This window comes from Stegostoma tigrinum, chromosome 30 (genome assembly GCF_030684315.1).
Source record: "Stegostoma tigrinum isolate sSteTig4 chromosome 30, sSteTig4.hap1, whole genome shotgun sequence".
Lineage (NCBI taxonomy): Eukaryota > Metazoa > Chordata > Chondrichthyes > Orectolobiformes > Stegostomatidae > Stegostoma > Stegostoma tigrinum.
In genome coordinates, this window is record NC_081383.1 from 28,856,154 (window position 1) to 28,871,114 (window position 14,961).

The window sequence follows — 14,961 nt, forward strand, 5'->3', positions numbered from 1 at the left end:
GGGAATTTAGATCGGGGTGGGGTGGTTAAACAAATATAGCAAGAGCCTTTATAGTTATATCTAAATGTCAGAGAGTTGAAAGGTTAATTTATCCTATTAGAATATTTCAGCAACTCAATGCTGTTAATTAAATCCAAGATCCTGAGAGATACAGGGTGGAGCCCTGAATCGTGGCGGAGTGTGGTAGATTGACAGTTCACAACTATATATTACATGCATTTTAAATAGCTGCCAGAAGACCTTAAATTAAAATATTAATGAAGAGTAACACCAAGCCCAGCCATCAGCTGTTTAGGATAGTAACCTCAGTTAGGATTAAAATGAACACCAGAGTAACAATGGCCAATGGCTCAATGGATAGCAAGATAACATTTTTAGAATTAATGGGTGGAATCTTCTGCTTTTGTGGGTGGTAAGCCCAGAGACAGGAATGGCATTTAATTAGGCAAGCAGTTACATGCTTGAATCCCTCCTTCACCAGAAATATCATTTTGGGTGGGAAAGGCAATGGTTGACCTATTCACCTCATCACCGACTGAAGCTCTTAAACTGGCTAACTAAGGACATTCAATGGCCTCAGCCCGCCATCGCTAGGACTAACTCAGCTACAGGCAGGCCTATTGCCGTGTAGTGTACAGAGCAGCTGCTACCCTACAGGTGGCTGATTACTCCAGGGCTTGGGATTTGGGATTTCAATCAAAGGCGGTCGATTGAGAGAAACTGGACATCAGGTAGGGTATTTCTTCTACAGAGTCAACACTTGAGGTAAAAGGAATCCTCCCTACAGCCTTTCATAGTACAAGATTCTTCCTGGTAAGTTTGCTGTCACTATCTTCTTTCCTGATCAGGATCTATAACTCCTGCTCAGATTTAGTGTGATTCAGGAAAATATTTGGCCATGTAACAATCGGCTCATGTCTAAAACAAACATAGTTCATTGCATCTTAGCAACTAGGTACAAATTGTATCGGTATGTTATAGACTGTTACCATGTCTATAAGGAAGACAAAAGGAATACACTGCCCTTACTTCTGAAATTCCTGTTAAAAGGAGTCTGCTAAAATGAAGAAAACTCTTCAAAAGAAAAAAAACAAGTTAATGTTCTGCCTCTATAAAACAGATTTTAACAAATAAATTTCTTCATATGAAAGCAGAAACAAAGATAATCAAAATGGAAGCCAAAATTACCATGCACAAATTGTGGCAATTTAGTGACTTTTATGAAAAAAGTGGGTATAAGAATTGATGCAGAGATACTGGAAAAAATACAGACAAATATAGCCAACAGGAAGCAAAGTTTGCAGGCAGGAATTGTATGTACACAAAATTTCTAATAAATTACAGATACAGAGATACAGATATTTCAAAATTGCAACCACACTCTAATTGTGTCAGATGCAAACATCTGAGTGTGTACAATAACATCAAAACAGATGCAGCAAAATTTCCTCAGGCCAGGTTCTATTTACAGTCATAAGAAACACTAACTATATCACTACACACAACTGTGGTAATCACGCCATTTAGGATCCGTTGTGAATTCCCAACAGATTAGAAAGAAATCTTAATTTGTAAATTGGACTATTGTAAAAATCAACTTGAGACTTTGCTATCTTTTAAACAGTCAGCAAAAACATTAGCACCACAGAGACAGCAAGCCAGGGTAAGACACTTACAACTGGAGCCATCACCTCAGACCTGTCGAACTCACCTGAGGGGGCGGGAGTCCTCCCGCTCCTTCTCCACACAAAGGCAACATCCTCTGGGTCTTCTTTGAGCTGCACTGACAAGCAGGGGATGGATTTTGCATAGTCCAGTTACCACTGCGGAAGATCTTCAGGACTGATTCTGAAACTTGGGGAATTATCCAATCAGTTCCACCTTCTTGGCACTTCATACTTCTGTGGTGCAGGTGGAGGAAAAACAGGCAAGAAAATGATTGGAAGGGATTCAATTTAAAATAAAATCCTTAATGTCCATCCAAAATAAACACACAGTTCAAGATTGGTTACAAATTTCATGGGTAAACAATGTCTAGGGAGTGAATGTTCTCACAAGGCAGTGTCCTGCTGCACACTGTTTCCCAGTCACTGACTCTGGACCAATGGCCTCAAGGACAAACCATACTGTTTCACAAACTTTTTGCCCTGGACTACTCCTTGACCTTCTGAACACATTTCCATGGCATCTCTTAAGACTGTCTACTTCGACCTCAATTGCTCGACTCCACCCTGTTTCAGTTCATCTGCTGCTGAAACCTTCACTCTTATCTTGTTATTTCTAGAATCAAAAGAATCAAGTCTTACAAAGCTTTTCTGGCTGGCCTCGTATACCTTGCTAAAGACCCCTTTTCCAAATTTGGGTATTCCAACCCCACCCTAACCCCACACATCTGCAGGTGACATACCCCCAACTTACCACTGTTTCTCTACCAAGAACCTCATCCCTTGAAGTTATTCGCTCTTGCAACCAACCCTCCTGCCAGCCAAGAGATCCTGCCTCCCTGTCCAGCCCTGTACTTAACCTAGACCTGCCCATTGTTACCACTGACTGCTGAGGCTACAGATCCATTGGAAAATTTGATTATTCAAATATTAAATAACCCTCCCCATTGTATAAACTTTTCCAGACTTACATCCGACAATTCTGAGCTACTGCAATTCTAGACTCTTGTGAACGCCCAATAGTAATTACCCCATCATTGGCTGTCTTGCATTCAACTGCCAAGGTCTTAAGCTTTTAAATTCCTTTCTAAAACTCTCTGTCTCCTGTCCTTCTTTTAAACTTGTTCTTTAAAAACTAGCTCTTTGACTAAGCTTTTGGTCATCTACACTAACATCCGCTTGTGACTTGCTGTCAATTTTTGTTTCATATTCCTGCACAGCACAGATTTTCCAACAGTAAAGATGCTATATACATACAAGCTGATGTTACTGCCCCAAAAGGTTCATCTTTGTCAGGTAAATGATGTCCCCTACAATGCCAACAGTCAGAGTTTACATCCTCGTGCCTAAACATTTATAAACTGTTCAAGTTGTCGATACAATCAGATTTCTGCCAATTTGATTTAGGATACAACTACTAATGAAGCAAAGCACTAAGGATAGCTACTTGAAAATCTCCAAAATCTTGAAAACCAGCAAAATTAAACAGTGAATTGGAATTCCAGGTAGAAATGAATGGATTAGCTTGGGTTACATGTGAAGTTTCGATCCAGTATTCAAAGTTCAAAATTATTCGTGTATGGGCCTTTAACGTGTGCAGTGGAGGCACTATTCTGTTTTTCAGAAGTTTGAAATAAGTCCATGCATGATCTCTGATTCAGCACTGATATCAAATGTCTTATTCTGATGGGTTCACAGAGAAAAGATGGAATACCTCGCTGAAACTGTAATCTGGAGCAAGTCTTCGACATGTCACATGGTCATTAAAGCAGTGTTGGACGGATTAGACAGAGCAAACTGAATGTTATGATAACAGCATCAACATGAATTTCTATCATCCAAGTGAAATACAACAGGCAAGGAGTAGGTATGATGAGGGTATGGTGGTAAAGAGAACAAATTAAGTGCAAATATTGTACAACAGCTGAAGGATGAAGTAACCTCAGATAAACACTCACTCATTTGTTCCACTTTCCATACACTTGGTGCCAAATCCAGGGTCACTGAGGAGTGCGCTGATCAGATCGCGAGTGGTGGGATCCTCTGGAAAGTCATCACTGATGGACCAAATAGATAAAGTAGATCAACAACTGGAAAACAATACACCTGCTCACAAACTGTGCAAACAGTTGGAAAAAGTTGAAATAAGATTCTATAAACAATCCACCCTTGCCTGTCAGTCCAAAAGTTTAAGCCGCACTCCAAGAGGAGGGTTCCAGATGTTGGCTATTCACTTTGCAAATATGCTCTTGTATCTTGACAAAGGTTCCTTCCTCAATCATCAATCACTACCAAAGAGAGGTGGACTGCCCACTCTTCTCCTTGTGGTTTGCAGAACCTGGTAGTTTACAAAATGACTGCTACATCTCCACAAAACTAGAGACTGTTGTACTTGAATGAACTCACGGTGGGCTCATTTTGAAACATCTGAGGCCCGTCATAAGGCACTGTACAATTCAAAAACCTCCTTAAGACTCTAATCTGTGCTTTCTGTTGCATCAGAGTGCAGTATTCAACAACCAATGACTGGTTATTTTGAACTCTCGGCGATATAAATCAAGTTGAGTACCTGATGAAAGTGTACTGTTCTCCATACATCCAGGGACTCAGTTCTAATGGTGGATATTTCCCAAATGGAGGCACAATCATACTGAAGAACAGAGCAATAAACACAAACAATGCAGGCAGCACAATCTGGAGAGAGATAACAGGTAACATCTATTAATTCATTTATCCCATTGTCTATGGGTCAATCATTTTATACTGTCTTTCCCAGCATTGATATACTGTATATTAGATAGATTAAAGAAGGACTCCATCAAATAAGGTGGGTTTACTGTCAATTGCCGTTTGCAGCTGCCGAGAGCAAGGCCAATGGGAAATTCCCCAGCTCCATTTTTTCTACTCATTCACAGGATGAGGCCTCATTGGCTAGGCAGCATTTATTGCCCATCTCTAATTGCCCAGTGGGCAGTTAAGAGGCAACCACATTGCTGTGGGTCTAGAATCCCATGTAAGCCAGACCGGTAAGAATGGCAGTTCCATTCCCTCAAAGAGACAGGAGTGAATGGCCCTCACTGCTCACTCTCTGGGAGGTTGAACGAGGGAGAACAGCGAGGGTTGTAAAAGCCCTCAATATCAGCATAGGAAACTCTCAGGCAGGTTTAACACGGGTTAGATGTTGAGTGAAAATCTCTGTCTGTCAGAAATGCACACCATATTTTAGGAGTTTGAGGATTACATTTCCACCATAGGTCACTGTGGAGTTTTAAACCTCCCAGAGAAGAGGAATGCTAATGATTCTATAGGTTGCATTTTATAACAGCAGTGGAAAGTATTTGTGACAATGTAAATGTGACCTTAGCCAGTGTCCAAACACCCAGATGTTTTCAGTGACTCCTCCAGCAAGATTGAGCATGATGTTAGCTTGGACACATAACCACACTGTAACAACCCAGTGCCAAGGCTGCTACATGGCTTCATGGATAAAAAAACTAGGAAGAGTGCTTGTTATATTGAATCCTAGCAACTCATCTACTTTTGGGGGCAACGTTTTGAAGATGTTTGCTCTGAGGACACGATGGATGTTGATAAGGCTGGCACATGCCTCACTGCCCCAAAAGGTGCTGGTGTTGGGCCTTCCAATCAAACCACTGAGTCGTTTCATGCCAATGAGTGGCTTTGTCAGGCTACTTCTGATGCTATTGACAAGTCAGCTCTTCTGGTGTGGGACCCGGAGTCATGAACTATTTAAAAGTAAAAATAGAACTGTATGCCAACAAAAGTCAGCCATTTTGGGTGATGCTGAGCAAGTGGATATGGGAGTATTAAGGGGTCAAGGTGGAAAACAACATCATATGGATCATTAAAACTACCTGAGCAAAAAGTCCTCTTCGACTTCGGCGGGCATACAGGAAGCGCTTGATGAACAAGGAATGGAACTGTTGTCGGGTGAGCTGCCAGCCACGTAATTGGTATGAACCTCTGCCTTCCATACACTGCATAAAGTCAGTCTCCTTGGGTTCTGATCAGGTTTTAAAAAATACTTTTATTATAAAATGGCAATGCTTTTACCTCAATGTTCCATAAAAGACCAGCCTGTAATGTTACAGGCTTGGTGAAGATTACCAATAATGCAACAAATAATCAATGCTCTAAGGTTTTTATTTTCTAAATGTTGACACATGTATTTTGCTGTTTAGTTATTGCACTGAGACCTGTGTTCATTGCTAAAGCTGTATTTGGAAAACAATCAATTTAAACTCTCATATCTGCGCTTCCACAAAAAATGTTCCCTTCTCAGTTTCCATTTTGTATAGATACCAGACACAATATTGTAACATCTTTAATTTTGCTATCCTTCACAGGTGATCCCAGGCCTCAAGTTCCTGCAGATGTGCTGTGATGTGCATCATAACCTATCCTGATCAAATATCCACATGGGTGGAGGGGTCTGTAAAATGTGGCTCAGGAATCTCCAGCCAGTGTTCTTCTCAAACGAGCAACAAAGCTCCCTAACGTCAGTCCCACATGGTCAATGCAGGTCACAAATTATACAGCCCTAATTCTGTCATCAATGTCACTTCCTTGCTTATATGTTACTCCAGGAGTTAATGGATGAAGTATTGGACAAGTGTAACCAGCTCTAAAACAGCTTCTCTTTCAGGATTGGCACATGCTCCTAACAGATTAGCTTGAATCAAAACCCAATTCAATTTATATTTCAGTCATACCTTTCCTTCGACCTTTCCTTTTTACTGGCATTTAGGAAGCATTAGAGAAAGAGAGACAACATGTTCAAAACAATAAACATTTAACAAATATATTGAAAGCAGTCCTGAATTTGCATCAAATTCTTGGATGTACTGCTTCCATAATTGGAACAAGTGGTGAAGGCACTAGCAGTATTCTTGTTGTTAAATTTGGAGATAATAACATGAATTCATTGGGTAAATTACAGTCTATTTTTCATTTTCCCTCTTATTAATAATCGTTCATTTCATGATCAAGTGTTTTCATTGTTGCCATTTTAAACTATTTTTTGTTCTGACTCCCCATTTTAGCTGTTAGAGCAACATCGTGTGAGTTGATGTGAGCAGATTTCATTTACTCCTTAGTCTGGGCTTCAGTCATGACAATATTGCCTCTAAAATGTAGTCGCATCATTAAATATGCATATTACCAGGTTCTGTGTCAGGTAGTTCAAAATCCCCTTCCTCACTAACTGGCTGCAGCGTGTGCTCACTGGACCTTGAACATCTGACTCTTCTAATGGGAACATTTCCATCTGTGAGTAAGGATACAGAAAGCGATAAATAACTCTTCACTCAATAAAACAGACAAAAAATTGAACAAGTACTGCAGTGGCAGAACAAGTCCTTCTGCTGATGCAATCATATTTCAATGTTCATTCCAATAAACTGTTCTAATAATTTGCTGCAACAATTAAGTAGCAGCCAAATCTGACCAGGCATGAAATCCCACCTCAGGAATGGATCTTCCATTGGTAATAATCCAATGGATGGATCCCGGACCAAAGTTTCCTCTAATTTCCCTTGGCAGTGCATGCCTGTTTTCATGCATTGACTGCCCCTTTAATACTCCTGCGGAGCTGCGCACACACGTTTTGGAGAGTGGACATTAGTCACACAAAGAGATAATGGGAACTGCAGATGCTGGAGAATTCCAAGATAATAAAACGTGAGGCTGGATGAACACAGCAGGCCAAACAGCATCTCAGGAGCACAAAAGCTGACGTTTCGGGCCTAGACCCTTCATCAGAGGGTCTAGGCCCAAAACGTCAGCTTTTGTGCTCCTGAGATGCTGCTTGGCCTGCTGTGTTCATCCAGCCTCACGTTTTATTAGTCACACAAAGCCTGATTGCTGACTGTATCTTGGATTCTACATTTCTGTGCAATTGCACACCCACGTAGCTTGGAGCATTTTGTGCCCGAGAATAGAAATTTTGTGATTTACCCCATTCCTTTTCCCACATCCCATCCTCCACGCTCTCAGATGAATGTTTATGTGAAGTAAAAATACTCCAGAGGCCCAAATGTCCCCAAACTTAGGTAAGCACAGAATCCAAGTCGGAGTGCGGAATAAGAAATAGTCATAGTTGACTCCACAGGCTCTGCTGCAACTGCAATACTCATGCTTACAGGTGTTTTTACTTAACATGTTCACTTATGCTATGACAGCTCTGCAGCAGGCAAGGCTTAAACATAGACATCCAGGCTCAGAGGCAGGGACGCATTCACTGCACCACAAGAACTCTAACTTGTGCTCATACATACTTAATATGATATCATACTCTGAATGGGGTGTTCTGGAAGGCTGATACTTAAAAACAGAGTATACAGAAACACTAATTGCTTTATGGGAAAACACCAAGGTTCACCTAGGATGTCAGTAGTTACTTGAAATGATGATAGAGTTATTAACTTGTAATTAATTAACTAGACAAGAGACCCAGATACAACATGAGGAAAACTAAATGGTTGGTGAGTTTTGGGATCCAAAGTTATTTTCTCCTCTCAAGCTTGTTACACTTTGAACACACAATGCTTCTGATCAACCATACCCTACACCAAAATGCAAAAGGTGCAATTTAAATAACTTCATTGGTCTCAGGCAAATAGGATTCTGCTGTCTCACAAACATATTGGATGGCCCCACCGAGCTCAGTTGTTTCTGGTATTTTAATTGCCTAACATCATCATCTCAATCAGTCTCTCCATCTCTTCCCCCTACCACACCCAGGTACATTCATGCTACGGTAACATCATCAACAGCAAACAGCTATCCAACTCCAGTGAACACTGGCCAGCTCTTTCCCTAGACCAGCATCTCATTATGTTAGCCCTCTGCACAGAAATGCATGACACAGAAGACCAGTCAGCCCATTGGATCTGCAATGGCTCTTTCAAACAGTAATCCATTTAATCCCAGCAACATTATTCTCTTGAAGTAGTTATCAATCCCCATTTGAAAAAGCATGAAACAAGATTCAACATCATTTTAGAGCATTCTTAATTTTAGCAGCATTGTGCAATGAAGTACTGCGCCAGTCCATCCATAATTTCTTTGTTAAACAGTGTGTGCTGTGCTCCCTGGTTATTCGTTCAGCCCCTAGAAAGAGTTTCTTTGCAACTGTTGTATCTAAATACTCTATGATATTAACTAGCTCAATCAAGGCTCCTTTTGGCCATTCCGATTTGAAGAACAACCCCAGCTTCTAAATCTCTTGTGCACCTTTTCAAAGCTTTCGTGTCTTTCCTAAAAGATGGGTCCACAATTCGGTACAATACTCCTACTGGGATCAAATTTGTGTTTTGCAAAGATTTAGCATAGGTCCCAGCCTTTTGAATTCTATACCTCAATTTAAAACGTCCCCTATGCTTTGCAACGCTTTAACAATTTGTTCTGCTACCATCAGCAACTTGTATACAAATGCTCTCCAGCCACAACCACAATCTGTATTCTTGCATCTTTTTATGATTAATATGTATCAACTTATTTTTCTGTAATGAATTTAACCTGCCATGCACCTGTCAATTCCACCAACCTGCTTATGTATTCTTAAAGTTAATTACTTACCTCCTCTCTCCAACACTCTCACAAATAGAGTTTAAGAGAAGTTATTGATTCATGAGCATGAGACATTGAAAGTGATATAAAAATGTAAATGAAAACTTCAGAATTACCTGCAATATCACTGTCCACTCCAGTGTTTTCAGCCACTTTGAGAAAAATCTAGAAGACATTACACATTAAAAAATGTATCATTTAAGAATTGGATTAAGAGTGCTTTTCATGACTATTGGAAACCTGAAAAGTTCCTTGCAGATGAAGTAATTTGAAATGTAGTAACTGTTGGAACATATAAACTGTACCAATCAATTTGAACACAGCAGACATTCATAAAAAGCAATATGATAATGGGGACCAAATAATCTTTTTAAAAAAAATATTGACCAGGACACTGAAGATAATTCAGCTGCTTTTCTTCAGAACAGTTCCAGTTCCCGGTGAGGGGTAATGTGGGAGTAGAACCACCCCCCACCCCTCCCTGTTCTTCTTCCATTTGTGACATTGAACTCTTGAACAGATGATATTGAATGACGATGACTGGTTCTTAGAGTGACTTGCTCTAAACGTGTCCTGAAACACCGCAGTGCCTGCCATGTTGGTATCTATTGAAAGAAGTAAAATATCCTAAGGTGCTTCACAAGAGCATTATCCATATTTGATATTGAGCCAGATAAGGAAAAACTTGATAATGAGATAGCAAGAACTGCAGACGCTGGAGAATCTGAGATAACAAGGTGTAGAGCTGGATGAACATGGCAGGCCAAGCAGGATCAGGAAGGCTGATGTTTTGGACCTAGACCCTTCATCAGAAAATTTTCTGAAGAAGGGTCTAGGCCCGAACCATCAGCCTTCCTGCTCCTCTGACGCTGCTTGGCCTGCTGTGTTCATCCAGCTCTACACCTTGTTATCTCAGATTCTCCAGCGTCTGCAGTTCTTGCTATCTCATTATCGAGTTATTTCCTTATCTGGCTCAATATCAAATATGGATAATGCTCTTGTGAAGCACCTTAGGATATTTTACTTCCTTCAATAGATAACCTTGTTAACTCGATAATGAAGTAGGTATACATGAACTGAGAGAGACAGACAGAGAGAGTGAGAGATTGTGAGCTGGACAGGTTAGAAGAGCAAATTCAGCATGTGGACCAGATTGCTGAAGGCAAATCTTCCAATGCTAGAGCAAAGAAAATTGCAGATACCCAGGAGGCCAGGATTGGAGGAGTGCAGTGACCTCGTAGGGATTATGGTCAAAGAATATGAGAGAATAGGGAAAGAATGTACCAGATGGTTTAGAGGTTGGGACACAGGGATGAAAATTTCAAAAATGAAGCTTTGCTAGGTTTTTTCCACATTTAGTCTCTCCTCTATGTGTATACCTCTTCCAGGCTGGTGTCTGAGATCCCATAGCTGGAAATTCCAAGTTCACAGAGATGGCTGTCCAATTCCTGGAAGAGTTCCACAAAAGCACCATCTTTTGCACCAACATAGGGTAGAATAAAAGTCATTTCGTGCCCAAAATCTTCCACCAGACGGGCATTGGATACATATTTCTGGACCAGCGCTAGGACAGTTGATACATCTAGGAAATAGGAAACAGGAAACAAGGAGACAAACATGAAATCCTCGCTCTGACCTATGGGCTCTGAGCTAGTTTACCTGTCAGCGTCAGTTCTTAGCCAGTTATACAACAGAGAGAAATTCATAATACAGATATATGGCAACTCAATATCACAGCTATGCTACCCAAAAGGCAATGCACAACAATATGGCAGGCAGACAACAGCGTGTCAGAATACATACCTGGAGCTCTAAGAATCAATCATCATAATTGGATATTATCCATGCTGAACTCATTCAATACTCAGACTAAACCTGGGTCTCAATATCAAGCGATAATGGGAACTGCAGATGCTGGAGAATCCGAGATAACAAAGTGTGGAGCTGGATGAACACAGCAGGCCAAGCAGCATCTTAGGAGCACGAAAGCTGACATTTCGGGCCTAGACCCTTCATCAGAAAAGGGGAATGGGGAGAAGGTTCTGAAATAAATAGGGAGAGAGACGGAGGCAGATCGAAGATGGATAGAGGAGAAGATAGATGGAGAGGAGACAGACAAGTTAAAGGGACGGGGATGGAGTCTGTAGAGGTGAGTACAGGTACCGCATGGGCCCAAGCAATGCATGCCTCTTTGTAGGTTACGTGGAACAGTCCCTCTCATGTTCTTACACTGGCCCCAAATCCCACCCCTTCCTCCATTACATTGATGACTGTATAGGCGTTGCCTCATGCTCCCAAGAGGAGCTTGAACAGTTCATCCACTTCACCATCACCTTCCACCCCAACCTCAAGTTCACCTGGGCTATCTCCAACACATTCCTCCCCTACCTGGACCTTTCTGTCTCCATCTCAGGAAACCACCTAGAAACCTATATCCATTTCAAGCCCACTGACTCCCACAGTTACCTAGAATACACCTCCTCCCACCCACTCTCCTGCAAAAATTCCATCCCGTATTCCCAATTCCTTCGCCTCCGCCGCTTCTGCTCCCAGGGTGAGGCATTCCACTCCTGTACATCCCAGATGTCCTCAATCTTCAAGGACCACAACCTCCCCCCTGCAGTGGTCGAGAACGCCCTCGGCCGTGTCTCCCGCATTTCCCGCAACTCATCCCTCACACCCCGTCCCGGCAATAACCGCTAAAAGAGAATCCCCCTCGTCCTCACATACCACCCCACCAGCCTCCAGATACAAGGCATCATCCTCCGAACGTTCCATCATCTACAATCCAACACCACCACCGAAGACATTTTTCCAACCCCACCCCTGTTTGTCTTCCGGAAAGACCACTCTCTCCGTGACTCCCTTGTTCAGTCCACACTCCCCTCAAACCCCACCACACCTGGCACCTTCCCCTGCAACTGCAGGAAATGCTACACTTGCCCCCTCACCTCCTCCCTCACCCCTATCCCAGGCCCCAAGATGACTTTCCACATTAAGCAGAGGTTCACCTGCACGTCTGCCAATGTGGTATACTGCATCCACTGTACCCGGTGTGGCTTCCTCTACATTGGGGAAACCAAGCAGAGGCTTGGGGACCGCTTTGCAGAACACCTATGCTCAGTTCACAACAAACAACTGCACCTCCCAGTTGTGAACCATTTCAACTCCCCCTCCCATTCCTTAGACAACATGTCCATCCTGGGCCTCCTACGATGCCACAAGGATGCCACCCGAAGTTGCAGGAACAGCAACTCATATTCCGCCTGGGAATCCTGCAGCCCAATGGTATCAATGTGGACTTCACCAGCTTCAAAATCTCCCCTTCTCCCACCGCATCCCAAAACCAGCCCAGTTCGTCCCCTTCCCCCACTGCACCACACAACCAGCCCAGCTCTTCCCCTCCACCCACTGCATCCCAAAACCAGCCCAGTTCGTCCCCTCCCCCCACTGCATCCCAAAACCAGCCTAGCTTGTCCCCGCCTCCCTAACCTGTTCTTCCTCTCACCTCCTCCCATCTCAAGCCACACCTCCATTTCCTACCTCCTAACGTCATCCCACCTCCCTGATCTGTCCATCCTCCCCAGACTGATTTATCCCGTCCCTACTTCCCCACCTACACTCACCTCTACAGGCTCCAATCCCGCCCCTTTAACTTGTCTGTCTCCTCTCCACCTATCTTCTCCTTGATCCATCTTCGTTCCGCTTCCACCTCTCTCCCTATTTATTTCAGAACCCTCTCACCATCCCCCTTTTCTGATGAGGAGTCTAGGCCCAAAATATCAGCTTTTGTGCTCCTAAGATGCTGCTTGTCCTGCTGTGTTAATCCAGCTCCACACTTTGTTATGTCAATATCAAGCACCTTTCACAAATGCACCATAAAGCAAACCAAAGTAATATTTTTCTAAAGATTAGGCATTAATTATTAAAAACTAGCTTCCTCTTTTCTTTATTCTCCTTTCCCACATCCTGGTCACTTTCCAAAATCAGAAGAATGCAGATAAAAGCTCAGAGAAACATACAACAACAAATCTGCCAGGTCCCATAGGGAAGGGTTCCAGGAACTGCAATATGAAAACGAGAACTGAATATTACAGAAGTAATAGTGGCTATTATATTGTAAACAGTAATGTGAAGAATATTAGTTCTTATACAAAAACAGAAGTTGCTGGAACAGCTCAGCAGGTCTGGCAGCATCTGTGAAGAAAAAAGTCGGGCTTAACATTTTGGGGCTAGTGGCCCTTCCTCAGAACTGATAGTAACTGGGAAATAGTCGATTTATATGTACTAAATAAGGAGGGGGAATTGAGTAATCATTTGTATCAAAAGGCTAAACAATTAGCAGGCCAAGCAACATTTTGTTTTGTTACTAAGACAATAAAAGTTTTGAATTTAGCCAAACAATTTGAACAAGGCATTTAGATACTAAAAACCTGATGGTTTTGACAACATAGGACCAACCCTATTGTAATAAATTTTTTTTTCTTTATTCCTTCAAGGATAAGGGTGTCACTGGCTAGGCAGCATTTATTGCCCATCCCTAGCTGCCCAGAGGGCAGTTAACAGTCAACCACATTGCTGTGGGTCTGGAGTCACATGTAGGCCAGACCAGGTAAGGATGGCAACTTCCTTCCCTAAAGGACATTAGTGAACCAGATGGCTTTTTCTGACAATTGACAATGGATTCACGGTCATCATTAGATTGTTAATTCCAGATATTTTAATGAATTCAAATTCCACCACCTGTCGTGGAATTCGAACCCAAGTCCCCAGAACATTATCTGGGTCACTGGATTAACAGTCCAGTGATAATACCACTTGGTCATTGCCTCCCCTGTGTTTGTTGTCATCATCAAGGGTATAAAAGAAGGGGCAGTTGGGCAAAGACAGGAGAGCTAACTGCTAGAATGAACAGCTCTTGGCTTGTAAGAGAGAATCACTGGCTCTTGCAGACTCCTATAAGTCTTAGAGAGAGCACCATCTAAATAACAAAGGTACCTGCAGCACAACTAGTTAATATTCCTGACAGAAGAAGTGACGGGGAAGGCGTTCCTGACAGAAGGATCAACAGAGAAGGCACAGAACATTCTGGAAGACAGGTAAACTGGCTGTAATTTCGAGACAGAAAACAAACATAATATTAGAATTTAGTCAAAGTGGGGCTTCTATTTATTGGAACAGCATACCATTAGAATCTTATTTTATTCAGGAATAGTTAGTAGTTAGAAGGAATTTATTTGGTTTGCTAATAGTTTAGTTCTTTTGTTTACCGTTAAAGTTAGATAAATAAATTGTTTCTTGTTGATTGTAAAGTGAATGTCAAGGATGTTTTACTTAACTATTAGAATTGCTGTAAGGTAGGTTACATCACTTAACATATTTTTTTTACAGATTGTGGGGTAGATGCTCCTCTTTGGGTGTTTCGTTTTAGTTCTCGGGGGGGTAGGGGGAAATCAACCTCCACTCTATAACAGTATCTACATCAAATGGACTGAACCCACCACCTTAAGGGCAACTGGGGGGGGCGGCATGGGCAGTAAACACTGGCCCAGCCAGTTGGCAAAGCCTACAATGTATTGCTCTCTTTTTCTTAGCAACTCATTTCAGCAAACTGTAAGAGCTAAAAACACTCTAGCTTCCCCACTTGCCTCAAGAACATTCATTAGATTATACCCCACCATCTCAAGCAAAGCAAATTCAGCTAAAC

At 42.1% G+C, this 14,961-nt stretch overlaps 1 protein-coding gene across 1 annotated transcript in view; it reads right to left on the reverse strand.

The window, feature by feature from the left end:
- LOC125465933 (phospholipid-transporting ATPase ABCA1-like) overlaps positions 1–14,961 on the reverse strand; it is a 169,092-nt gene that overhangs the window by 43,744 nt on the left and 110,387 nt on the right. Inside the window, exons 25-32 of the mRNA XM_048559952.2 lie at positions 10,634–10,836; positions 9,371–9,419; positions 6,847–6,951; positions 6,398–6,421; positions 5,540–5,688; positions 4,234–4,358; positions 3,623–3,721; positions 1,712–1,901 (exon numbers count right to left, since the gene is read on the reverse strand). Coding sequence (XP_048415909.1) covers positions 1,712–1,901; positions 3,623–3,721; positions 4,234–4,358; positions 5,540–5,688; positions 6,398–6,421; positions 6,847–6,951; positions 9,371–9,419; positions 10,634–10,836 — 944 coding nt within the window. The remainder of the gene's footprint in view (positions 1–1,711; positions 1,902–3,622; positions 3,722–4,233; positions 4,359–5,539; positions 5,689–6,397; positions 6,422–6,846; positions 6,952–9,370; positions 9,420–10,633; positions 10,837–14,961) is intronic.